We start from the raw sequence: 27,827 nt of genomic DNA, 5'->3' as shown, positions 1-27,827 counted from the left end.
CGTTACCATAGCCTGGCTTCTGACCTGGCCAGGGGGTGTGACTGCAGCGGAAGAGGAGGAGCAGGGCGGTGGGATCTGGGGGTGGGGGAGGGAGAGGAGGAGCAGGTGGCAGGACCACAGTGCTGGTGGCCATCTCCTCACTTCTATACAGGTTCTGGCACCCCTGCAGGGGCCCCCAAATTGGCCGGGGCCCCTGGGCATGGGCTTCACGAGCCCATGCTTTAATCCGCCACTGCTCCTGGCACGTTCAGTTTCTATGCTGATCAGATTTAACTTTGCAAGGACGGGTGGGGAGGTAGCTGTAAACCTCCTCCAGGTAACCTCCTGTTGAGAAGACTGTCTGGGAAGCTGGTTCTTGTGTCTGAGGCAGCAAACCCACCTTGCAATGGAGCACGCCCACTAAAGACAGAACTCCTCCTATTGTAGATAGGGAGAGGCAGGCAGAAAGCACACACAGTTCACAACATGTTGGTGGTCTGGATGTAGACAGGTTGGTGCTGATTATTCATGCAGCAGTAGCACTTGGAAGCCCCCAATCAGATCAGAGGCTCATTGTCTGTAGTGCTTAGTACATAATAAAATACTACACCAGCCCCAAAGCCCGGTCTTTAACTAAGGGCTTGTCTACACACACATCACTGCTGTGGGGCAGCCACACTGCTTCGTGAAGATGTTGTCTACGCCGACAGGAGCGCTTCTCCCATTGGCGTAAGTACTTGACCTCCCCGAGAGGCAACAGCTAGGGTGACCAGATGACAAGAACAAAATATCGGGACACGGGGCAGGGCAGTCACAGGCCCAACCGCCATCAGGGCTGGCTCTAGGTTTTTTGCTGCCCCATGCGCCAAAACAAAAAAGCCAGAGTGCCGCCGAAGCAAAATATCGGGACGCCGGACAAACAACTAAAAATTGGGACAGTCTCCCAATTCTATCGGAACGTCTGGTCACCCTAGCAATAGCTATGTCAATGGGAAAAGCCCTCCCATCAATGTAGCACTGTCTTCACATGGAGTTAGGCTGGGATTTCCCACACCCGAGTGACATATGACATAGTTACACTGACATAAGCCTGTAGTGTAGACCAACCCTAAGATTGTTAAAATACAACAGGCATGGGAACTAACAACTGCAGGCTGGTGGCGAGAGAGGTGGCACCGCAGTAACACAAGCCTGTTTCTGTATAGTCCAGCTGTGTGCATGATGTATAGGTATAGAGCAGGGGTAGGCAACCTACGGCATGCGTGCTGAAGGCGGCCCACACACTGATTTTCAGTGACACTCGCACTGCCCGGGTCCTGGCCACTGGTCCAGGGGGCTCTGCATTTTAATTTAATTTTAAATAAAGTTTCTTAAACATTTTTAAAAACCTTATTTACTTTATATACAACAATAGTTTAGTTATATATTATGGACTTATAGAAAGAGATGTTCTGAAAACGTTAAAATATTTTACTGGAACGTGAAACCTTAAATTAGAGTGAATAAATGAAGACTTGGCACACCACTTCTGAAAGGCTGCCGACCGCTGGTATGGAGGATACAGTGGTTTTGTTTAATTTTTAAGTACTCACCACTTTCTAGGTAGCTGTATAACAACTTTTCTCCTGTAAAACTTTTTGTTCATGTTTTGAGCTGCTGTGGTAGTTGCATTTTAAGTAAGTGTGCTACAGAATCAGCATCTGTGGCCTTCAGAAATGTGCGACTTGGAAAGCTTCAGACTTTTGAGCTCATTATGAAGTGACTTAAGTGATTTTCCAAGTTTGCACCTGGCATATTGGACACTTTATCCAGTAATATTATGCAAAAGGTTGTGACCTTCCATCTTGTGCAGTAATTGCAATAATAATGTGAGTCACAACTGCATGTCTGACACACCCCAACCTTTGGCGCTTTCTTTACCACTCACATTTCCCTTGTCACCTTGCCAGCATCTGTAAAACTGGCTTGGCGGCAGGCTGCTGCTCTAGGCCAGCTCAGCTGCTTTATGCTTCTATTTCCTTCATACTTTTATGTATAAGTATTCATTTCTGAGGAATGCCAGATAAAATTTATTGCAAACTTGTCATAAGATCCACATGTGAGGCTGTTTTTATAAATATATATAAGCATAAATCAATATGCTGAAGGAATACTTGCAATGCTTCATTGAAAGAGACAATGAGATGCTATTAAAACTAGATGGTATAGAGTTAGTCTGTGCAACAATTTAAATATTTTGGTTCAGTGTTTTGCCATGATGGGAATGTGAACACGGCTGTTGGGAGTGACATGAAGAGCACTTGGTATAAATGGAGAGAGTTGACAGGAATTCTCTGCTCTAAGAATACAATAAGCCAATTAAAAAGCCAAGTGTATAAGATCATGATTGGGCCAGCCACAACTTATGGGTTGGAATGCTGGCCAATGAGGAAGAGAGAAGAACTACTACTTCACGCTATTGACATGAAGAATGCTCAGGTGGAAGCTGGGTAAGACAAGAGCTGATAGGCTATACAATGAAACAATACAAGCAATAATGCAGGTAGCTCCCATCATGGGAAAGCTGAGGGAGTGTTGACTGAGATGGCGTAGCCATGTGAGACCATGAGATGTGCAGTATATTGGCCAGAGAGTACAAGAGCTAGTAGCCATGGTGGGATAAAGACCACAAGGAAGACCTAGAAAAACATGGTTCAAGATGCTGAAGGAGGACATGAAGGTGGTGTCAGCTTGGAAGATGCACTTGACAAGAATGCTTAGAGACTAAGAACAAGAGCTGCTGATCCCGATTGTGAGGACAATAAGAGGAAGAATATGCTATCTAAGCATGTTCCCACTTTATGGCATACTGGCCACTTAAGCACCAAATTTTCTTCATGAATTGGAAATATATTCAACAGCCTGTCTGCCTTTATAATAAAATCCTGTATTTCTCAGTGCGTGGCCTCATAAAATGTTTCTGTGAGACTCTGCCCCTTACTCAAGAGATTTGGACCAGCTGTTAAGCAGGCCAGATGAGCAGTTCTGCTCAGCTGCAGTCTAATTAAAGTTATGCACTTATTGAATTTTTTGCAGTTCAAACCCTGAATGGATAATGTTCCACTCTACTCCAGTACAGCATAAAATATTGATACAGAATATGTTTCAACTATTTGGAATCATTCTTCCATCTCTGTGGAAGAATTAAAATGCTGTTAAATAATACTAATATACTTCATAAAACAAAGCAGAAATTGTTTAATCACAATTAAAATATGAAATGTAAAACTTCATGCAAAAAGAATTATTGTAGTGTGGATTATTAAAGCAGTGCCCTATCCTGGCTGCTGAGCAAAGAATAAATTGCTAGTTCTTGCATAACCTCTCTGCTTCATCTGTGTAGGATTAGATTTCAGTTAAGTGTTTTAAATGCTAGTCACTATTTATTTTATAAACCAGTTTGGAGCTTTTCTATTTGTCAATTTGTATTTTCTCTGACCTGTGGGGCATTTCAAAAATATTTACACATGTTATCACAAGCCTGATAAGTGAAAATGATATCTTTTTTGGAAATGTTCTCAAATATTTTAGGATTTTTTTTAAAAACAGATTATAGTTGTATGAATCAAGTTGTTGGGACCTGTTGTTGTTGTTCACAAGTTAATTAATTAACTTCTAAGAACTAGCTAATTAACCCTATGTGTGTGCTTTGAATTGCTTTCATTTTGATGGGTGCTGATGACAGGTATAATTTTCCTGACTTGCCCAAGATACTTAGGCATCTTTTTAAAAAAATTCCCAGCATGCTTAGTGCTTTACGGAATATGTAGTGGACAAGCTCCCTGCTTCCACAGCCTTGCAGTCTTTTATTATTTTTAATAACATCCAAACTTCTGCTATGCACTTCCAAAACACTGAGAGGGAGACAGCTCCTGCTTTAAAAGAGCATACATTCTCACTTGATTGTGAGATAAATTCTGAATTTCTTCTTCAGGAAAAACTCCCATTAAATGCAATAGGAGTTTAGCCATAAGGAGTTTTTTAAGTGAAATATCCTAAAAACATTAAGGCTGAATTCATCTCTCATGTAGCTATGTTCACTTCAGTGGAATTGCCCCAGGGATGAGTTTGGCATATAGAATCAATCAGCTACAAATCTTATGGTAATAAGATCCAAATGTTCTTAATGTGTAACTTTAAACTTGGTTATAGTTCATTATGGTGGTAGTTTAGAATCATATTTTATTTATATCATCATAATTTAAAATTAGACACAAGGAAGACACATGGGTAAAGACCGTTTGTTTTTATGTAATATTCCATAATGTTTTGAGGGTGTACTTGGTTGCTTTTACAAGAGCTTATCAATGTACATAAGCCAAGTGGACCATGCTTTTTAATATTACCATAAATCAGATGCACTCTCCCTTACATTTAGTCTACTATGTGTGGAGAAGTATTATGGAGAAATGACCTTCTTTTATGAAGCCCAGAGTTTAGTGAAAATGGGTTATAACTCATTTTATTATCTTGGACTTGAGATGGAATGAGCCTTTGTATAATTTTGGACCTGCTGCTATGAAAGTAGATCAGTTTGTGTGTGTTTGTTTTTTATATATTCGTAGTATTGTATTTTTCTCTATTTCTCAGCTGTTTGTGCCGGTGATTTAGTATGCCTTGTTATTTCTCCTCCACCTCCAGCACAGATCTAATTGAAAATGAAACCTTTTGTCTTCAGTGAATGAGATGAGGCACTCCTACAGGTATTAAAAGTGAAGGCGATGGAGACCGAAACAGATTGTGTGCCTTCTTCACGAAACAGCTGGAGACACAACTCCTACTGGTATGCTGTCTAATGTTCAGTGCCCGCTCACAAAGGGTGAAGAGAAACATAAGACTTAGCATACGCTGTTTCTTCATGACAGCCATACCTTGATGTGCGCTATGCCAACAGTGGGTGGGCTGGAGCCAATGAATTAATCTGCCCTTTTCCACATGAAGGACAGAAATACATGAGGACAACACGTTTCATTTTTGAGCCGTTTCCTAGAAGCACGCTAACAGTAATGCTTTATGTAAAGAATGTCATGTTGTATCTTATGCTTTAATAGTGATTTTCGCTTCATACTGGAAGAGCTAATCACAGAGGGTTTTTAGTCCTCATCAAGTTGAAACTGAGGCTTAAAGATTGTACCATCTGCTTATCTTACCTTGCAAATAACCAGTACCAGTGAATAATGTGGCTGATGTTGATTTTTTTTGTAAAAGTACTGTAAGAGGCAGCATGGTTAGCAGGTGTGGGACACAGCGCCCGAGTTGTGATCCCAACGTGTTAAAGATTCTGCTATGGCTGTGGGTTGGACTAGTTCTTAGAACTGTACTTTTCAAAAGGCCTCATGGATACAAATGAGCCCTATGGGTGCCTGTGACGTTTTGTCGACTACCCAGACCAGTATGGGGTTCTGTCAGCCCTTGGGATGTAATCTTGGGGTGCCTTAGTGCCTGTGGTTCAAATCCCTGATGCCACTTGCCAGCACAAGCATAATGTCCTTCCCTTGCTCTCATCAGCCTAGTTATTTCTTCCAGAATGACACCAAGAGCCCTTCCAATCCTGAGTCTCCCCAAATCCTTCCTCCTTGTGTTCTTAGTTACCAGACATTTGGACCCCTCTGGTTCAGCATTACTGAAAGCATGAAACCAGCCCCCCCACCCCAGTTATCAGTTCACTTTGGTGCACACAGTCCTCACACTTTCTACAGCAGAGACCTGCTTGGGGTAAAAATAAACAAAATACGTATTCAGTACAAAAACTACAGATTCAAAGATGAAGTAGTAAGGGAAGTAAACATCTACAGATTACACAGAAAATAAACAAAAATTCAACCTTAGGCTTTACATTTCATATTGGATAAACTCCCTTTTCTAATACAAGTTACCTATTGCCTTTGAACAATTTCCCCATGTGCCCACTAGCTACTGGGAGGATCCAGGATTTCATGCACAACTTCCTACCTGCAGGCTGTCCTTCAGTTTGTCCAAGGATTTCATTTCAAACCTCTTCCATTTTAAAAGGGTTTGCTGGCTTTTTGTTTTGTTCTTTAGTCACTACAGGTATTCAAGGTGGGGAAAAGGCCCTTGTTTCTTAGTTGTCAAAGGCTGTAATTTTCTTTTCCGTTTCAAACTGTTCCTATTTGCTTTGATGGTTTCTCATTGATTTTTTTTCCTGGGTGGGACAATGGTTCTGAAGCCACTATTGTCTGATTGAGCCCCCTCCCTGCTTGATCACCATGTTGTGAGATACAGTCTATATATATATATATATATACATGTAACCGTTCTGCCACTTGGAGCCAGCAGCAACAAGGGTTCAATATCTAGGAGTTCCTTTTCAACAATACAACACAAAACTGGCTCGAGCCCCCACCCAGTGACCGGGGACAATTACCCACCATCTGTGGGTGCCTCTAAGAGGCAATACTTCTCCCCTCGCAAGCACAGGGTATGAGTGTAGCAAAAACTTTTTATAAAAGGAGGGAAGTAACTCAGCATTAATTTGGGTAAACACTAGGGTTCATAAACATAAACCATGAACAAAAGACCCACCCCCAAGTAAGTTGGGCAGTGTCCTTTTCCTCTCAGGTTCTTAAGTCCAGCAACCCAAAAGTCGCTTTAATGTGCTCATCACTTCTTTGTACTCTGGACACAGTTGCTGTCCTTGGCCAGTGCAGCCCAGAGTTCAGAGGTTCATCTCCTATCCTGGGTAGAAGGAGGGGGTGGGCAAGGAGGCATCTTACACTCTCTGCTGCTCGGGCACTTGCTTGTTGCCCCAACGGCCGATTGCCATGCCTCTCTGCTGAGCTCTGCTCTGGCCCTCTCTACCAGCCACCTGGCTGCCCACTCACCACGCCTCTCGAACAGCCACCCCGCTGGCCACTCACCAAGATGTCTTCAGGGCCACCCACTTCAGCTCTCAGAGATTTCAGCTGTTAGTGGAGGGTATGCCAGGTACAGTTCTGCTGCCCTGTGTTCACACAACAAGGATAACAACCCTTTATTACTCCTGCCCCAATAACCAGGAGATTGGGGATCCAACACCAGCCACCGGTGATCATTTGGGCAAGCAATTCCATCATGGTGAGCACCTAGGCAGGTGGGTGTGTCCAGGCAAAGGAAATCAGCTCCTGAAGTCCGTTTCCCCAGCTCAACACTGGATGTTAGGGGAAAGTTCATTCAGAATCTGCTTACATACATATACATGCATTCATAACCATAACTTTTATACAGCTCATGAGTATTCAGTTCTGTGCTTTACAAACTTTCATAAAAGATCCTACTCAATACTCTTACAGTAGAGTAACTTAGTATGCAATCAGTTGGTTGAATTGCTTATTTTTATAGGGGATTTTTAAAAGTGAAGTATGAACATTCACAAGTTGTCAGTGTTTCAAGAGGCAGGTTTGGGGCATTGGTTTGAGTTCCTAGACCGTATTTGCAGAAGCAACCAGGAGCGTGCAAAAGCTGCTCCAGACTCTTGAAACAGTGAATTCAAAAACACAAATAAGCTGGAGGTACAAGTGAAGGGGTTGAAGCAATATCCAGTGAGTAGGTCTCCTGCAGCCTCAGTCGTGAAAACAATGTAGCCTGTTCAGTACTGTGGGAAGAGTTGGGGAAATATAGGAAATTGTTAGGTGGCCAGAAATGTTATGGGTGATAGCTCTTCAGGGTCACACTACTATGTTTGTACAGAGGAGGAATCAGCTGCTCTTGCCCCTTTCTGTTACCATGCTGTCTCCTGTCTCCAAAGTCTGCTTCCGGATGGCAGGGGGAACTCCCTCTTGGAAGAGAATAATCTCATTGATACAGGAGTTTCCAATCCCCAGTGAAATTCTTACCTTTTCGGAGTCTACCATCTCCCCAGGGAGACAATCTCTTCTAGGGCTGCTTACTGTGCATGGTGGATGAGTAATCTGCTTTGTCCATTAAGGTGGAGCAAATCATTCCCTTTGGTGTGTTTGTTGGATTATGTGATGGTGTGGAGAGGCTAGTACTCCAAAGAGCACAGGAGAAATCTGTCCATGCTATCTGGGAGACCCTTGCTCAGCCATGAAAGAATGGGTGAGAGGCATCTTATGCACCCACTTGACCATGTATGCTCATGCAATTGCTGCACATAATCTGTCACTTTTAAGATTTAACCCCTAACTAATACAGCAAATCCATTCATAGCTCTAACTCTGAATCCAGCAGAATGAACCAGGGCTCCTTTGTTCCATGTTACCTGCTACTAAAACAAAAGATGAGAGGTGGTGACTTTTCTCACAGCTGATGTGTAGGTGGCATCTGCAAAGGTGATATATGTCCTTGATCTGAGTTTTCACCTTCAAACACCATTGAAAGACTAGAACATCCACCTAGTCCTGAAGGTCACCATGTTTGCTAATTTGCATATTATGAAACTAACACTTTTTATTTTTGATCATGGCTGTGATAACCCACTGTTCTTGGGCTTCCAGCATTGGTCAGGGCAGAGCAATATTGTCATCTCCATATGCTCAAACTCATGAGTCAGACCCCAACAAAGCAGGAATTGACTTCAAACTTGGTGACTTTAAAAAACCGAAACAGGAATAAGTTATGTTTTCTTTTTATTTGGCTTCTGAGGCTTTAGGTGACACAAGTCATGTTTTTCAAGCTTTTCCCATCAGCTTTAAGGGCTAGAAACTTTTTTTTTTAATATGAAAGCTGCAATCTTTGTGCTATCGCTTGATTTTGGCAGCTGCCTTTTCTGAAATAACATGAAGTTCCATGAGACTAGTGATAAAATTGCAGAGTTTGCAACACTGGAAGAGCCTCTATGCTGGCACTGAGGGAGTGTCAGATTAGCAGTTCATTGTCTCAGATGTTGAGAAATGTTTTCTCTGATCTCTGCCCAGTCCGATTTGGTGAAATAAGAGAATTTTTCTATTAACCAGTGGACAATTTTGTCTGTCATATTAGGTGGTAGAGCAACTGGACCTTGCCTTCCCTTAAGCTTGCATTTCTTGTTGGCCCACAATGACATTGAGAATCATTCTTTTTAAATGGTTCTGAAGGCAACCTTGCAGGTGATGATTATTATTATTAATTACTGCAGGTGATTATTCTTGTATGCTGTATAGGTATTCCCATGTCACCTCGGAACCATTTAGGAGTGTGGTTTTGTCACATTACTTTCTGCCTGATTCTGTGAAACTGAAGCAAGGAGACAGCACCTTTAGTTCAACCCACTGCAGAAAGCAGAGTTCCTTTCCACCTCCTTCCCAAGACCCATCCAGATTAAGGGGCTAACATGTTACCACGCTTTGTGGAGCTGTTTATCCTGGCACAGTCCTGTGTGAAGAGCAAAAGATTGATCATGGCAAGCCAAGCGTTTTTAATTCAAAATGTGTCCAGCCAGGGTCAAACTGTCCCTTATCTGTTTTGCATTCTGCTTCGGCAACAGCTACACATGGAAAGTGAAAAGCTACTACGATATTGCCGGGGTGGTAGGGAAACAAGGACCAATTACCTGCTTTTATGATACTCTTCCCTCCTTTGTTAGGGGCTTTTCCACCCGTTTCAAGGGTAGCGAGGTCATTCCACTGTTTCCATTTTAGCACATAAATGCCATGTGAGAGGAATGTTGAAGTGTCTGGAGTGACAATAGCTGATTTGGCAAAGGGATGAAGGTGGATTGCTCATCTGTGAAATTTAGAAATAAAAAGTAAACTATTGCCTGGAAATACCATCACAGAGCAGAGAGTTTTTTAAAATTCCAAAGGCTTGGAGCCCAGGTAAAGGCTGATGACCCATACAATTTAGACTGCCAGTGAGCATTAGAGCTGGTCAAATGTTCTGATTTTATGATGAAGAAAGCTTGATAAATAACTTGACAATTTCAGCCACCAAAAAAATCTTGGGGTTCTTTGACCAGTGATGGTTCTGTTCGATTGACTTTCTTCTCATGGATGACAGAGCAAAGTTGTATGCAGTGCAGTTGTAGCTTTGTTAGGAAGGGTTCAAATGAGGCGAGGAAGGTGGCTTGGTAAAGAGGTACAAAACTGATTTTTATGGCAATTACACTGGCCCCTATTCCACCATGTAATGGTGTGAGACTCACCACCCTGGCGCCTCCTGTTGGCCATTCTAGAATTAGCTCAAGTCCTTCCGCAGGGCACCCTCCTCCAGTGGTGTCTCGCTCGCAGTTACTCCCGCTTTTCTGTCTCCACCACTCTGTGACCCGCGTCACTCCCCGGGCCGTGGCGTCCTCTTCTGGAGCAAAGCCCTCCAGCTGTGTCCCGCTCAGCTGTCTCCCCCTCTTTTGGGTAACCAGCAGTCGATAGTCCAGCCACTTGCCTCAGTGGCTTGCTACGGTTACCAGCCTAATCCCTTGCTCCAGGGGCAAACTGCAGTCTGTGTTGGTCACTTCCCTCAGGGCAAGTGGAGGCAGCCCTAGCACCTTATCTGCCCTTCCTCCAGGGCCTCGGTCTGGAGCCGGAAGCTCCTTCTGCTCTGCTACCCTGCCCAGCACAGCTCTAGCCACAGTGCTCCTAGGCAGCCAGTCCTTCTCCCTAGCAGGCCAAGGAGAGACTCTCTCTGCTCTGTTGAGAAGTCGTTATAAATGGCCCCTGCTGGCCCTGATTGGCCGCTGCAACAAGCCACCTCCCAATTGGCTCGCTTAGTGAGCCCTCCTCTAACTGCGCAGGTTCCCTCTGGCCTGCTTTAACTCTTCCCTCCTGTGTGGGGCAGCTGCCCCACTACACACCGATTTGATCAGAGTCTCTACAATTACCTTCACGTTTTGACAGTAGCACCACGGACATATGGGCTAGTTGCCCGTATACTGTCCTGCCTGACCCCCACCCCCCAGTATATATTCAGGTGGCTAGCCAAAGCGGTCACTGCATTAACTCACAGGGTTGTTGTGAGGATAAATATGTCAAAGATTGTGAGGCATTCTGATATTTCAGTGATGGGGGCCATATACGTCCTAACATAGATACATAGATGGTAAGAGTATGAGCCTCCTTTCACTGAAATTAATTGCATTCTGTTCATTTATACATGGCATTCATCACCATTGTGTCTGAGTACTTTCCAAGAAGTGCCCTAGCAACATATGCGACTAGCATTTGTCATGTGTGGTTTATTCTTTCTCTTTCCCTCCTCAAGGATAAAGTGTGGGGGTTTTATTATATTTATTATTTTTTATTATTTCACCATACAAATACAAGTCTGATGTTAACAGTATACTCCTTACTTTCATTTGTTGCAAGAATGTGAGCAGTTTAATGGTAAATTTAGGGTTTTTCAGTGCCACTTTTATTTTGTACTGTTTACTTTAACTGCTGAGAGAAACTTTAACAAGTTTCTCTGATAGAAATTTTTGAAGTTATTTGCGTACTTTTGACAAACTTACGCTGAACCATAGGCAAAGGTAAGAGCAAAACTGGCGTTACTAAAGTTGTTGGGTTTTCTGTTTTTGTAAAAGGTTGCTAAAGTTTGCAATGTTAATTGTGTGGCTCGCTAGAGTTTCCCAAGCACCAGCAGATTTTAGAGTGGAAAATCAATTTCTAAAATCAAAATTAAGTACCATAGTTAAGTTTGTCTCCACTCCAAGGCTTAACAAAATAAAAGAGGAAAGGAGAGAGAACTGGCTAAGTTTAAAACTTTCCTTGTTCTCTTATACTATTATGCTGCATAGTACCAGTACATCAAATTGCAAGCAGTAGCAGCCCATAATTTAAGGGTTACATTAGTGCCAGGATGATCTGGAGGATGGTGTAGATTGCACTCTCAGCAAATTTGCAGATGATACTAAACTGGGAGGAGTGGTAGATATGCTGGAGGGGAGGGATAGGATACAGAAGGACCTAGACAAATTGGAGGATTGGGCCAAAATAAATCTGATGAGGTTCAATAAGGATAAGTGCAGGGTCCTGCACTTAGGACGGAAGAATCCAATGCACCGCTACAGACTAGGGGCCGAATGGCTAGGCAGCAGTTCTGCGGAAAAGGACCTAGGAGTGACAGTGGATGAGAAGCTGGATATGAGTCAGCAGTGTGCCCTTGTTGCCAAGAAGGCTAATGGCATTTTGGGATGTATAAGTAGGGGCATAGCAAGCAGATCGAGGGACGTGATCGTTCCCCTCTATTCGACATTGGTGAGGCCTCATCTGGAGTACTGTGTCCAGTTTTGGGCCCCACACTACAAGAAGGATGTGGATAAATTGGAGAGAGTCCAGCGAAGGGCAACAAAAATGATTAGGGGTCTAGAACACATGACTTATGAGGAGAGGCTGAGGGAGCTGGGATTGTTTAGTCTGCAGAAGAGAAGAATGAGGGGGGATTTGATAGCTGCTTTCAACTACCTGAAAGGGGGTTCCAAAGAGGATGGCTCTAGACTGTTCTCAATGGTAGCAGATGACAGAACGAGGAGTAATGGTCTCAAGTTGCAGTGGGGGAGGTTTAGATTGGATATTAGGAAAAACTTTTTCACTATGAGGGTGGTGAAACACTGGAATGTGTTACCTAGGGAGGTGGTAGAATCTCCTTCCTTAGAGGTTTTTAAGGTCAGGCTTGACAAAGCCCTGGCTGGGATGATTTAACTGGGAATTGGTCCTGCTTCGAGCAGGGGGTTGGACTAGATGACCTTCTGGGGTCCCTTCCAACCCTGATATTCTATGATTCTATGACCCTTTGTTGTAGTTGAGTTTCAGAGGCGAGAATCTCTAGAGCAAAGTGACCCGGCACAAGAGAAGGGCTATAGGAGTTAGAGCCAGGAAAATGAAAAAGAAAAGAAGAAAATGGGCCACTGCCTTCCTCAGCATCCACCATTTCATCTTTATTGCTTTCCAGTTTCTTGCTCCAACGTTCCTTTCATCTGTTTTCCCTTCTCCTTCTGTCACGGAGTCACAGGCCCAGTGCTCTGGAACAACTCTGTATGAAGCCAGCTAGGAGTCTGGGGTAGCGTGACTCCCCTCAGGGCACGCTGTCCAGGGCAAAAAGCCTCCTCAGCTATAGCCTTCCTGGGTCAGACCTTGGAACATTCAGCATCCCTGTTCTCACCATGTACTTCCCGCAGCGGGTCCACCTGGATGGGACCTTGGGGAAGCCAGACGGGCCCTGCACCCCAATTCTGCATTCAGCAGTGACTCGCAGTCAGCGTGTAAAACAGAAGGGTTTATTAGTTGACAGGAACACAGTGTAGAACAGAATTTGTTAGCACAGAAATCGGGAATTTCCAGCAAAGCCCATCTTGAGGGGATCCAGGGTGTGGAGCCCCTGGACTCCCTCCTCTGGGTCCCAAACAGGAGACTGAACTGGACCCCACTGCCCATCCCCCGACATGCCCGTTGCCCCTCCTCCTGGTCTTTGTCTTGCTTCCTGGGCAAAATGTCACCTGGTCACATCCCCTTCCTGGTTCTCAGGTTACGAAGGGCACTGTCCATTGCTTATATGCAGGCAGCTGGGCAGCCTCCCCTGTCCTCGAGGGCCTCAGCAAAAGTGACACACCATTATTCCCACTGTCTATGCTTTGGTTCAATACGCAGGGAAACTGAGGTACGCACAGTATTCATGCAAAACAGTAAGACTCACGTACAACATAACAAGGGGGAAAACCCCACTTTGTCATACCTCCTCTTTCATTTTTGTTAGAACAAGTAACTGTAAATCAGAACTCCTGGGGTCTATTCCTGACTCTGCTACTGACTTGCTACATCACCTGTGATGAATCATGTAACCTGTAAACAATTTCATTTCCCCCATCTATAAAATACCAATCTGACAGTGATAAAGTTTAATTTGTTCATGAAACTATTGAGCTCCTCTAGTGAAAGACTTTACAGATGTGCAAAGTATCATTATTAATCATTGTTCTATCTTTCTGATCATGAGGAATTTAGAATCTTTGTAGATAAGGCAGAGTGGGTTTTTGCAGTTGCTGAGGCAGACATAGTCACTTTGGGCATGTCTAGGAAAAAATGCTGTTTATAATGGAAAGGAGGAGAGGTCATCCTGTAAGAACCCTGTATATAGCAATGAAACCAGACTCTGAAAATGCTCTCCAGAGCTGCTGTCTACACTGGCCTTTGTGTGAGGTAGGCATCTAGGAGCTGGGCTCTCAAAATAAGTGGCACAAGCACTTCTAGGTGCGCTGACTAGTACAGCTTTTCATAACCCTTCACAACATGATGTTGTTGTATTGGAAGATCAGCTGGAACAATAGCATTCTCAAGGAGGGAAAACTGATGGTTGAATACGATCAGTCCAATCCATTTCTGAAATCTCCTGGTTTGTTCTCTTCCTCTCTTTCTCCTCACACCCTGCTCTGCCTGATGTGAATTGATAAACCCAGGGCTGGGGTTACTATACTAGCCCTAATTGTATCTCCTTTAACTTGTGAATGGGAATTAAAGCTTCATTGGGAGTAGCAGATGCTCAGGATCTGTCCAGGCCCTAAATGGCTAACCTTTTCCTAATATGGCTGTTTTAATATTATTATAGAAATTGCTTTATTATATGGCTAAACTTTATTTTTAATTATCAACTTCATCTGTGATGTATATACATTTTGTCTATTGTGTGTGTTTGAATAAACACACGCTGGCAGGAGCGCAAGAGGCTATTTTCTACACTGCGTGCGCACACACTTACTATAGAGATGACATGTATATTCACCACAGTGGGGATGACATCACCACTTGTGCATCCCTTAACAAGTGAAGATGAATGCCCTGTCTCGAGCTAAGCTGCACTGCTTTATATGTGCTGTTTAAGTACAATGGAACTATTAAAAATGAAAAAAGAGGCTGTCAGTCAAAAATGAAGTATATCAACAAATAGCAAGGTGTTTGAAATAATTGTCTATTTCAATACTTTGAGCATCACTTGCCATTTATTTCATACTACAGGTGATGTCATGAGAATAATAGGATTTTATCAGAGGCAGCAATCAACCACTTCATTTTGTTTGTGCATCCACAGATTTGTCTACAGACTAACTCTGCTCACATAATCCTGAGAATCCTATTTAATATATGGTATACATGTGAACATTTGATTGAAAGCACCCACTCATTCCCAGCAAGAAGCCCCTTGTAAAATTTGCTCTTAACTGATTATCTCGTATTGGCAATTGTAGTCTTACACAATCACATCCACCTGTCTGTCCTTGAACACAGCATTTCACTGATCAACCTATAGTACTTATTCCTCCTGTGAACAGACCACAGCTGGGAGCTCCAGTTTTCTAAAGCAGTACAGCTTGTAACTTCTCTGTAAAACAAGGCTTTGTTATAGTTACAGTAAAAAAAAAAAAATCAAAAAAAATCGAGAGGTACAAATCCCATTAAGCCCACTTTTGACTATTTCTGAATGCTTAGTTTATGAAGGAACTGTAATGAAATGGTTTATAATCTGACCATTTCTTTTAGTATACCTTTTGGGATATATGTGGTTTTGAGTTTTAGAAATACATTTATAATTCTTCCATTTCTTTTACCCTCCTGTGTCTAATTTTTTGGGTCGATGGAGGAAATGATCTCTCTACTATGCTGCCTTGTTTTTCTTCATTAAGTGAACAATTTTCTTTTCCTTTCAATGGGGCTTTGCAATTTTGGCTTTTGTTTACTTCATATTTTTGTGAATAACAGATCAGTAATGCCACTAATGAAGCCAGCAGTAAGGCATGAAAATAAGATTTGTCTTTGAACTTGGATTTCCTCTGTTGACTGGCTATAAGCAGCTGTGCATACAGAAGAATAATACTGTAAATTCTATATAAATAGTGGCTTTCTTTCTGCCTCTCTCTCTAAAAAAGATGAAGAAATACATTCACATGGAATAGTACTCAAGCAATTTCAAAGCATACTTTTTTGGTGTCTAAAACTTGGTGGGGGAGTAATGTTCCAGTATATGTGTATATATGCAAGTAGGATTATAATTTGCATGAAAATTTATAGTGTTGGTTAAAAAGCATCAGAGTGACATTACTTTTTCTTCCTTCTATTTTTCTGATCCGTGGCTACTCCTTTTTAAATATGAGGTCTTCAGTTTTCTGCAGACTCTTCCAGGGCATTGTTCTTTTGATGAAGGTTAACAATCCTTTCCAGGAGGATTCACCTCACAATGTATACCCCCTGAAGCTGGGTCACTCTGCATACCCCCCTCCTCCTGTGATGCCAAGTTGCATTGTGTAGCACACCCCGATTATAAGTTGATGTAATCAGGGCTGAATTAATCTTTTTTGTGAGCCCTAGTACCTGGCCTGTGGCCGCGCCCCCACTTTGCCTCTCTCTCCCTAGACTCTGCCCACAGCTCACATGGGGGGAAGGGGGTGGAGAAGAGTGAGAGGGGAAGTGGGCGAGGGGGCAGAGAGGAACAAGCAGCAGGCGAGGCCTTGGGGGAAGAAGCTGAGTGGGGCAGGGTCTCGAGGTGGAGTACGGAGACACAGGGTCACTGTCTGGGCGATAGGGCCCCTTCTGAGTGTGGGCATCATGCCATTGTAAACCCAGCACTGGAATCTAATCAGTCTTTGCACCTTGGAGATTCAACTATCCTTTCTTTAGAGTCCAGCGGGTGGCGGGGAGAGGAGAACGGTACTATGGGACTGGTAACTCCCTTTCAACATCCTCACTCCAGATATGCCAGTTTTTGCCCAATCTTTCTGATGACCTGGCTTGTAATGTTAGGACTGACCGGATTAACTAGGTATTAATTAAATTAATTAGAATTGGTTGGCAGTGTAAAAAAAAAGTTTCCCAAAGATTTCACCAGACACTAAAATTTTAGTTAGAATCTTTCAGGTTTGCATAAAAAAAATAAACTCCCAAGAAACCTGAATTTTTTGCCAAAAACAGTTTTTTGTGAAAATTTCTATGCACTTTACAGAGGAGTCTGTATCACTATTTCCATTTTACAGGTGAGAAAACTGAGGCGCAGGGAGTTGGTGTGGACACCAGCATGTGGCTGGGCTGTGTGTGGGAGTCTTAAACTGGGGAGGAATCCTTTCCTTCCCAAACTCTTAGGCCCTGAAGCTTTACTAGATCCATCTCCATGGAAGCTCTTGTGCATTAATTCCAAGGAGTGCAGTAGCTACTGGAACGATTTAACAGTCGGCTTACTAGCCAGTCACTGCTAATCGTGAATTGTCCCAACCCTCATGGCGGGGCAGAAGTAATTCCTGGGTGTGGGCTCCACAAATTCTACCCCTGCATGGTTCTGTTACTTCTTAGCACTTCTATAGCCTTGGGACGGGGAGAGCCTGGGCTGGGATTTGTCCTATGATGCTAATTAATATCAAATGTGAAGCCCTGCTGGAAACCCTGTAAGTTTATGGCTTGAAAACTGCCCTTGGCTGGGAAGAACATCTGGTTGTTGTTCTTAAATCTGCAGCCAAAAAGGATATATTTCTGCCTAATGCTTAACAGAGAATTTAACAGCAAAGCAAATGGAAGGGTTAAAACCGAGGTATGTGGCAAAAGGAAAGCAGCAGATTGTTGTTTTTGTGTAAAAAATAAGCATTTGTAAGCATTTCACCGCTCCATGTAAAATAACTAGTGATTAAAGGAAGAGGAGCAAACAAAGCTGAGATAAGGCAGAACTTAAAGAGCAAATTTAAGAATGTCAGTTTCTTGTTTCATAATGAATGAGTTCACATAGCAAAGATCCTCAAGTGAGTCTTACATCTCTTAAAGCTACATTTGGTATCAGGAAATAAATTGAATGGATGTTATGTTTTTTTAACTTGTCAACTGAAAAACCGGAGAGAAATATATACAACTTACAACAGTGTGATCAGTGAATCAGTTCACTCATTTCTCTTTCATATTTTAATTGCATTTGGCCATGTAAAACACCTGTTCCTTCATCTAATAATGAATATGCATTCCTATTCTATCAGCACTTCTGCCCCTTTTGATTAACCTGTGGTACTGTGTATCTTGCATTGAAACTGTTGTTCCTGTCAGTGCATACTAGCAAATGAAAAAGAATCAAAGAGTTAAATTTCAGAACACAAGAAGCAGGAGGTGAGCTGTCTGCTACACTAGTTTACTGCAGCTTCCTTTCATACTGACACACATGTAGTTTGTGGTGACAGTGCTAAAGAACTGCAGACAGGCACTTAGCCGACTGGATGTGAGCTGGATGCAAAGATGCCTCACCCTGGACCTCCTGCTGGCAGTATGTAAATACACCTGCAGACTGGCCATACAGGGTTTTTCAGAAACCACTATGAGAGGAGCTGAGAAAGCAACAGCGTAGTAGTGAGACCTTTACCATCATTAGACTTGTATTTGAGCTCTGGTGGAAGTTTATTGTGCTGCATATCCAGACTGAAATCTGAACAATCACTACAATGTTTGCCTCTATTTGGTATGCCAAGAAGCTGGGACGCAGGTTTGTGCATAATGCCAGGAAAGCAAAAATAGAGAAGGTATGTTCTTGGTGGGAATATTAGCCTTGCCTCTCATGTAAGATGCCTGCTACATACTGTAGTAGATCTGATTGGGTTTTTTAATAAACTGAAAATGACCTATCACTATTTATGTGATTTCATGCAAACATTCTTGATTCATGTTTCTGTGCTTGTCAGTTTGTTTAAATGCTGAAGAGAGAATCATTCCCAAAGTCTTCATTTGAAAAAATAAACAGCTGTACATCTGGTTCAGGGAACACTCCAGTAAACTTGTTGCTGTGCTGCATTATTTTTATGACTACATTAGGGTTTGAAACGACGACTGCTTTTTGCTGCTTGTATATATTTATCTAATATGGCACCAATCAGAACGGAATATGCTAAGTGTTAAAATTATTGAGGATTTTATTTCATGATACTTGTTGAAATGCTGTATTGCAGCTTGAATCCCTCCTATTTAAATAGGAAGTAGCTATATTAAAAATAAATGGCTAACATTGTATCCATTAGTCATTGGTTTCTAGCATTATTTCTTTACTCTGTTTTTACATCCGTCATAAGATCATTTTTTATAAAATGTGTGACTGTTTAACCAGCTGTTTTCTGTAAGTCCTCATATTGAAGATGCCTCTGTCATCTTTCCCTGAAGAACAAAACTTAAAAATGTGTTAGAATTTACAGTTAGGAGCACTGGGAATAAGTCTTCCATTTTGATTCATAGAAGGTATTTATTTATAAGATCTGTAGTCCATCTTTTTGTTGAATTAACAGAATGATAGACACCATTTTTAAAATGGGATGATTTCACCAAAATTAGAACTCTGAGCATTAGGTTGGGGACAACCGATTGAACTGTACAGCGGTAAAGTTGCCTTCATTACTCTCATGTGATGGCTCCCTTGCTTTCTTTTTTCTTTGATGTAGTAAAAGGATTCATAAAAAGGTTTCTTTATTATTTCTTTGGCATTTCTTTGTAATATAATCACAGACCCAGCATGCACAATCCTCCTTCATCTAAATTCATTGGTAGCTGAAAACGCTCTTTACCTGGAGCAAGTGATAACCAGAAGTAAACTGTTTTTATGATTCTGAGGGGAGACTGCCCTCTCTTTCCAAGATTCCAGGTGGCAAAAATGCACAGCACCAAAGCTATGGCAGATTGTACCTTAAACATCAACATCCTAGAAAATTATCTCGAAATCCTAGTCATGTGATAATTTTTTACTCATTCTTATGGGGGTGCTCACAAATTCCATTTTTTTAATGTGGGATTTATCATTTTTTTGTTACTCTCACTAAAGCAACCATCTGTGGTACCATATAAACTCCTGTGCTAGGTGTGTTTTGTTTGTGGGAGGGAGAGTGAGAAATAAAACCAACAAGTAAGCCTTGACTACCTCCTCCCATGGGAGCCTTCACCCTCCCGTACCCCAAAATGGTAGCTGAGGGATTAAGTATCCATTGGACAGAGACACGATTCAGAAGTTTTAAAGCTGGTCTAGAATGCATTATATAAAACAAGTGTGTGTACTTTTTCTTTTTTAATCTTATTGAACCTCTATGGAAAAGTACAATTGAATTTAATAGAAAATGGCATTCCTGCTATAGAATTCTATTGCTTAGTTTAAAATAATATTCAAATATAGTAAACCTATCACTACCTATTAGATTCTTAAGTCATTTATAGAATAGCTTTTGTAGAAACCTGTTGGGTTAATCCCTATTCAGTTCTATAAGGACTTCTATCAGGCAGTTGTGAACCCTACTGGGTTCAATGGTATTCATGTTTGAGAGTTTTGTGCGGAAATGTTTACATGAGCTCTGGGCCAGTACGTTCTCTACTGGAATTTCCTAGGAACCAAAATACAGAACCATGCTTGTGCTCAGATTTCATTCATCTTTATTTTTGTCTTGATTATTGCCGTGGATAGGATTCATCCTTCAGGCTTCATTCCATACGCAGTGCTTCCAGTGACTTAGAACTCCTTTCATAAATCACCATGATGTACCAGTGGCAGGAGGAAATCCACGGCCTAGTATGGCATGTAGGTTTTCCTCTTGCACGCTAGCGATGATCGGAAACTGATAAACACTGACATCTGCAGTCCAGTAATTTGGTAGCAGGGAAAAAATTATTTGAAAACGTGACGGACAATAAGTAAATGAAAAAAGCGTCTGACTTTTTTTTGGTAAGGTTTATGTTATTGGCGCTGCTCAATTGAATAATCAATATAACTATTAGCTCATTTTGCCTTGTTCAAATATTTTTACCTGAAAACAGAGTTGATATTTTTCTGTGCGCACGCACCATTTAAATTAGCTATACTTTTAGTAACGAGCCGTTCAATATAATAATCTAAAACCAAAGATTTTACCAGCAAATGTATGCAGAAAAAAGATAATGGTTTGTCGTCTAAGTCCAGGCACTAGAAACTGGGAGAACTGGTCTCTGTAATGGTCTCTGTCTGACATTTCAGATGTCAGGCTTAACCTTTCTGAGCCTCAGTTTCTCCATGAGTAAAAAACGGGATAATCCTTGTCTACCTCCACTAGCTTCCCTTAAAAATGTTCCAATTTTCTCTTCGATAAAGAGAGGCATTTTGAAAAATTGTAATAATTAATTGTATTTTTTTAGTCTATAAACTCCTTTGGACATGGACTGAATTTTATGTATGTACAGCACCTAGCGTGGTGGGGACTTCTTGATACTACATTACTACTACTAGTGCTACTATGAAATCGTTATATAGTTAAGAGGGAAGACTGCCAATATTGAGAAAAGGTTACTTAAGACAATTGGTCTTGCCTGTGAGACTTGTGTAATTAAAGATGGTAAAGTACTTTGAGGATGTACTGCTGGTTCGCTTTCAAATAATTGTGTTTGAAACAGTACTACATACGGAACTTTTAGTGTGTACCAGCAGGTTCTACGGAGACCAATTAATTAATGTGCAGTATGTTAGTGCACTTTGGAAATCACACCCCCCATAGTGCATCACATCCCCATAGAGCATGTTACCCTACCATGTAGACAAGTCCTTTGATTGATAATTTGAATTTTTCTCATTAAACTGCAATCAAGCAAAAATCAAGAGATGTTAACTTCATGTGGTTAAGCTGTAAAAATAAGTATTGCAAATGACTGGAAGTGGTGCAGAAAGGTAACTGAGCAATTAATCCATTTGATTTAAGACGAAAACTAAAGATCAGCACACAGTGGAGTGGAAGATACTCTGATTGTCATACTATATTTTGTTTTAAAAGAAAATTACTTTGTGTGGGGCCACTTTATTATAGCAATAATTCCAGTGAAATTTCTTTTAATAGTACGTTTGCCAAAAATCAACTTTTGGGGCACCAAAACTGTTTGGATTGATTTCAGTGTACAGTTTTGGCTGAAAAAACTAAACTAAAAAATCCACAAAGACTTAAATGTTGAAACGTTTGATTTCAACATTTTCAAAACAAAAAATGGCAACATTTCATTTCAAAATGACAATTTCAAAAGAAAACATTGATTCAGAATAACGTTTTAGAAATGAAATATTGATTCAAATTGACATTGCTGGTGGAAAATGTCATTTCAAATGGACACAGTCTAAATTTTTCTGGGATTTTTATTTTGGTGAGGAAAAAATAATTAAAAAATCAATTTGTTAGAAACTAACCAAATATTTTTCTGGTTTTTCAGTTCACCCACCAAATCAAAAAATCTATTATTCTCTTAAATGTGTACATAAAGTGATGAATTTTCACAAAAAGGCAGTAAAGAAAAAAGTATATTTGTTTCAAATGACTTGTACTTCTTGTTTTTCTAATGTTGAAGTGCTCTTATTTATTGCCTTTGCAATTCTAAGAACCTCTCTCCTGTAGTTCACAATATGAGCCACTTCATGAGAATGCTTCATAATATCACGAAGACAGAGCAGATGTTATATAAACGTATATAAAATGCAGATATCGTCAGATTTAGAATTTCTCAAGAAAACAGCTACATAATGAGTGGTGGAATTATAAATAAAAATGAAATATGTTCAGATTTTGAACATTATGAATTCCCATTGAAGTAAAAGGTTTTAAGTAGGGCTGTCAAATGATTAATCGCGAGATTAAAAAATAGTTGTGGTTAATCACCGTTTTAATCAATAATTGAATACCAATTTAAATTCAGCATGGAAGCATCTCCTCTGGAAAGGTGGTCGAAGTATGAATACAAATGTTTAGTATATCTGGCATGTAAATTCCTTGCAATGCCAGTTACAATAGTGCAAATGTGAAGGCCTGTTCTCACTCTCAGGAGATCTTGTAAATAACAAGTGGGCAGCATTATCTCCCGTAAATGTAAGCAAACTTGTTTGTCTTAGCAATTGGCTGAACAAGAAGTAGGACTGAATGGAATTGTAAACTCTAAAATTTTACATTGTTTTTGAGTGCAGTTATGTAAAAAAATATTTATAAGTTGCACTTTCATGAAAAAGAGATTGCACTATAGTACTTGTATGAGGCAAATTGAAAATTATCATTTCTTTATCTTTTTATAGTACAAATATTTGTAAAAGAAAATAATATAAAGTGAGCACTGTACCTGGGCTGAGAATCAGCACCTCCAAATCGGAGGTCATGCTCCTCTCCTGAAAGAAAGTGGACTGCTCTCTCTAGGTGAGGCGGGGAGCAGCTGCCTTTAGTGGAAGAGTTCAAGTATCTAGGGGTCTTTTTCACAAATGATGGTAAGTGGGGGCGTGAGATTGACTGGTGGATTGGTGTGGCGGCAGCAGTGATGTGGGCGCAGTACCAATCCGTGGTGGTGAAGCGGGAGTCGAGTTCTTCGATGAAGCTCTCGATTTATACGTCAATCTACGTCCCCATCCTCACCTATGGTCATGAACTTTGGGTAATGACCAAAAGGACTAGATTGCAGATACAAGCAGTGGAAATAAGGTTTCTTCACAAGGTGGCTGGGCTTACTCTCCGAGACAGGGTGAGGGACTCAGCAATGCAGGAGAGCCTCAGAGTAGAGCCCCTATTCCTTGGCTCGAGAGGAGCCAGCTGAGATGCTTCAGGCACCTGATAAGGAGCTTCTGTTGGAACTCTACCAGGCACATCCCATGGGGAGGAGGCCCCGAGGCCAACCCAGGACATGCTGGAGGGATTATATCTCCTGATTGGCCTGGGAATGCTAGGGAATCCCCCAGGAGGAGCTGGAACCTGTTGTGGAGGAAAGGGAGGTCTTGTCCTCCCTAATGTTCGTGCTTCCGCCACGACCCTCACCAGGTAAAGCAGCATAAAGTGGGGGGGGAAATCCAAAAATATTTATAATAAATTTAAATTGGTATTTTTAATAGTTGGTGTTTAAATTTAAATTGGTGTTTAACAGTGCAATTAAAACTCGTGATTCATCACAACCGATTATTTTTAATCTAGTTAATTTGTTTTGCTTTAATCGCTTGAGTTAACTGTGATTAATTGACAACTCTAGTTTTAAGTAAGGCACTTAGAACGTGATCCAAAGCACATCTTGGGCAATGAGTGCCTTCTAGTTGACTTCCATGGGCTTTGGATCAGGACCTTGGTATTGAAGTATGATGATGTATTTGGTACTGGTTGTACTTTTGCTTTTTTGGAGGTTAAGGATTGGCTACAAAAACAAAACATGTAGGTATTTACAAAATGACAGAAAAAATATTTCCTTAAAAAAGGCTGATAAAGCTGGAGTGTGTAATTAATGCAATTCTCTAGAAATGCACTAGCAGTCTTTGGAAATGTTTATAGAATACAATCAGTGGTGTGACTAAATAGTGATTCACAGATTCCAAGGCAAGAAGGGACCATTTTGATCATGTAGTCTGACTTTCTGTATCACCCAGGGCATAGAAGTTCCCCAAAATAATTCCTTTTGAAGTAGAGACCATCTTAGTATGTGATTTAAAAATTGCCAATGGTGCACTACAGCATTTGGTAATTGTCCCAATGGTTAATTATTCACGCTTAAAAATGAATGTCTTAGTTCCATTCTGAATTTGTCTAGCTTCAGCTTCCAGCTATTGGATTGTATTACACCTTTCTCTGCTAGATTGACGCTCCCACTATTAAATGTTCCCTGTGTAGGTACTTGGACTGTAATCAAGTCACCCCTTAGCTTTCTCTTTGTTAAGCTAGATTTATTGAGCTTTTTGAGCCTATCCCTGTAAGGCATCTTTTCTAATCCTTTAATCATTCTTGTGGCTCTGCTATGAACCTCCTCCGGTTTATCAACATCCTTCTTGAATTGTGGGCACCAGAACTGGACACAGTATTCCAGCAGGGGTTACACCAATGCGCTATTTCTGCATCCAAACATTGTATTCGCCCTTTTGGCCAGAGTGTCACACCACCAAATCTTCTTTCAGAGTCGCTGCTTCTAAGGATGGCCTACATTCTTTGTTCCTAGATATACACGTTTACATTTAGCTGTATTAAAATGCACATTGTTTGCTCGCGCCTAGCTTACAAAGTAATCTGCATTGCTCTGTATCAGTGAAACTGTCTTCATTATTTGCCACTCCTTCCATTTTTGTGTCCTCGGCAAACTTTGCAAGGGATGATTTTGTTTTCGTTCAGGTCATTAATAAAATATTAAATGGTGTAGGGCCAAGGACGGATCCCTGTAGGACTCCATTAAAAACATAGCTCAATTCTCCATTTACAGTTACATTTTGAGATCTATCAGATATCCAGCTTTGACTCCATTTAATGTGTGCCATGTTAATTTTAGATCTTTATAGGTTTTTTAAATCGAAATGTCATGTGGTACCAAGTGAAATGCCTTACAGTAGTCTAAGTATATTACATCAGTGCTATTCTATTACCTTTATCAACTGATTCTTCATGGCAGAGTGTATATCCTTAATCTCTCTCCTGTACCTTTATTTTTAATGCAACTTGCCTTAACAGTAGGCCAAATTAGGGCAATGTATCTTCCCTTAAACCCTTTTTTATTTACAAGCAGCTCTCCAGCTAGCTAACTTGAGATAAGTGAGAGAGATTAATTCATACCAGTATTTACTCACAACAAAAGCACAGAAACCATACACACGAGAAATGTGGAAAACAATTCAGATGAACAAAATTAATAAAACATCAACTTAGGACATAGGTTCTCTTATCTCTAATTAGTATTATCTCTCTTCAATATTTAGTTACTCTGCTTGTACATTTTGCTAACCTGGACCTTCCAGTAGTTGCTCGGTCCTCAGTAAAGCTGATTATAATTTTGTAACTAAGCTTTTCTGGTTTAAAAAAAATTCTGATTTGTCCAAAACATAATTTGGTATGGGAAAGGATCAGTTTTGATTAAATTTTTATCAAGAAAATTTCTTGGGTCCAGGATGGAACTTCTATTAAAAACCAGAGGGAGAGGCCCCCCTCTCTCCAAAAATTACCAGTAGTCAGGGCTGGTACATGCCTCATTCAAAGCAGGAATTTGAATCTGGGTCTCCTACATCCCAGGTGGGTGCCTTAACTGTTGGCTATTCTAAAGTTGCTCACTCTCTCTTTCGCTCTAGTTTTTGTGAAAAACTGTGGAACGGCTTGTGTTTGCCCTAGTGCCGAATGGGGGGGCCGGGGGAGAATCTTTGTAGGGTGGGGAAAATGTTTTTTGCCCAGATGATTTCACTGGGGTTCCAAAGGAGCAATAGAACCCACAGAACACCAGTGCCTTTCTTTAGAACTTTGCGCTAAAGACAGGGCCGGATTAATGCAGGGGCTTTAGGGGCTGCAGTCCAGGGCCTCGGGCAAAGTGGGGCCCCGCAGGCTGGATGCGGCCTGCTGCTTCTTTTCATCCAGCCCATGCCAAGTCTTTGTGCCGTGGCCCAGACACCGGTCCCCGAGCCTCAGTACCCCAACCCCCCCAGGGCTGGAGCTGCGAGCACTGGCTCGCTGATTTGCCGCTGTGGCCCCTATGTGAGGGGCATTCAGGGAATCTCTGCACGCTGCCTCCACCCCCAGCACCAGCTCTGCAGCTCCCATTGGCTGGGTACCATGGCCAATGGGAGCTGCGGGGGCAACACCTGTGGGCACAGGCAGCGTGCACCATGCAGAGCGGCCTGACCCCTCTGCCTATGGTCCAGACATGCCGGCCACCTCGGGAAGCAGATCAGCACGGAGCCAGGGCAGGCAGAAATCCTATCTTGGGTGGCGGCACAGCAGGGCTAAGGCAAGTGCCTCTTGGCCAGAACCTACATGCTGCACATCCTCCTGCACACCTACCCCAGCCCAGACCCCCCTCCTGCACCACAACTCCCACCTAGAGACCACACCCCAAACCTCCTGCTGTCCCATCCCTGGTCAGAGCTCACCCCTTCTCACTCCCCAACTCCAAACTCCCAGGGGCCCCATAAAATCTAATAGCCCCAGGCCCACAGGAGAATTAATCCAGCCCTGGTTAAAGGCAAAACATGTTTTCTACTTGGTTGCAGTCAACCTCCTATATAACGTTTTATCCTTGTAACAAATCCACCTCCCTGTTTTAAAACCTCTTCACTAAAGGATATCTTGCATAATTTCCACCAGCCTTGAGGAAGGGAAAGAATGCAGTTGTGCTCTTGTAAAGAAGACCAGGAAACAAATTGTAACTCACTCATGAGTGAACACCTGGAGTTAGGGGAAGGGAAAATTGCCATACTGATTCATGTCACCTTTGCAAATTAATTCCAGTTCTGCAGCTTCACGTTGGAGTCACTGCAGAATTGGAATTAATTTGCAAACTGAATACCATCAGATTAGGCCTGAACAGAGACTGGGAGTGGTTGGGTCATTACAAAACCTGAACTTAATTTCCCCAATACTAATTTCTCCCTACTGTTACTTACACCTTCTTGTCAACTGTCTGTAATGGGCCACTCTCTTACCACTTCAAAAGTTATTTTTCCTCCCTTTGTATCCTGCTGTTAATTGATTTATCTCATTAGACTGATCTCACACTTGGTAAAGCAACCCCCATTCTTTCATATATTTATACCTGCTCCTGTATTTTCACTCCATGCATCTGATGAAGTAGATTCCAACCCATGAAACTTTATGCCAAAATAACTTTGTTAGTCTCTGAGATGCCACAAGGACTCCTCGTTATTTTTGCTGATACAGACGAACACGGCTACCACTCTGAAACATGTCACCTTTAGTACTTCTTACAAGAGCAGATACCAGCTTTATCACATTCCACTGGAACAGCCTTTTAAATGTTCTTTGCATGCATTGTATTTTATGGATTTGGGGAGATGCTCCCATCTCCTTACAAAAGGATTTGTGCAAATAATTTTCCATTTGAAAAGGGTGTTAATACTCCTGTGTCAAGTATCAGGGGGTAGCCGTGTTAGTCTGTATCCACAAAAACAACAAGGAGTCCGGTGGCACCTTAAAGACTAACAGATTTATTTGAGCATAAGCTTTCGTG

General features: G+C 41.7%; 1 protein-coding gene across 16 annotated transcripts in view; it reads left to right on the top strand.

Annotated features, from left to right (window-relative positions):
* DLG2 (discs large MAGUK scaffold protein 2) overlaps nucleotides 1-27,827 on the top strand; it is a 1,493,215-nt gene that overhangs the window by 761,969 nt on the left and 703,419 nt on the right. The window contains exon 1 of one of the 16 annotated variants that reach the window (XM_073336195.1): nucleotides 18,284-18,415. The exons of 14 other annotated variants lie outside the window; for them this stretch is intronic. In XM_073336195.1, the coding sequence (XP_073192296.1) occupies nucleotides 18,338-18,415 (78 nt within the window). In that variant the 5' untranslated portion in view covers nucleotides 18,284-18,337. Of the gene's footprint in view, nucleotides 1-18,283; nucleotides 18,416-27,827 lie in introns of those variants that run through there. One more of the 16 variants, XM_073336203.1, reaches the window with a different exon arrangement.

Source organism: Lepidochelys kempii, chromosome 1, assembly GCF_965140265.1.
Source record: "Lepidochelys kempii isolate rLepKem1 chromosome 1, rLepKem1.hap2, whole genome shotgun sequence".
Taxonomy (NCBI): Eukaryota; Metazoa; Chordata; order Testudines; family Cheloniidae; genus Lepidochelys; species Lepidochelys kempii.
Note: the sequence above shows the minus strand (reverse complement) of the source record. Positions and strands in the feature narration are given on the sequence as shown.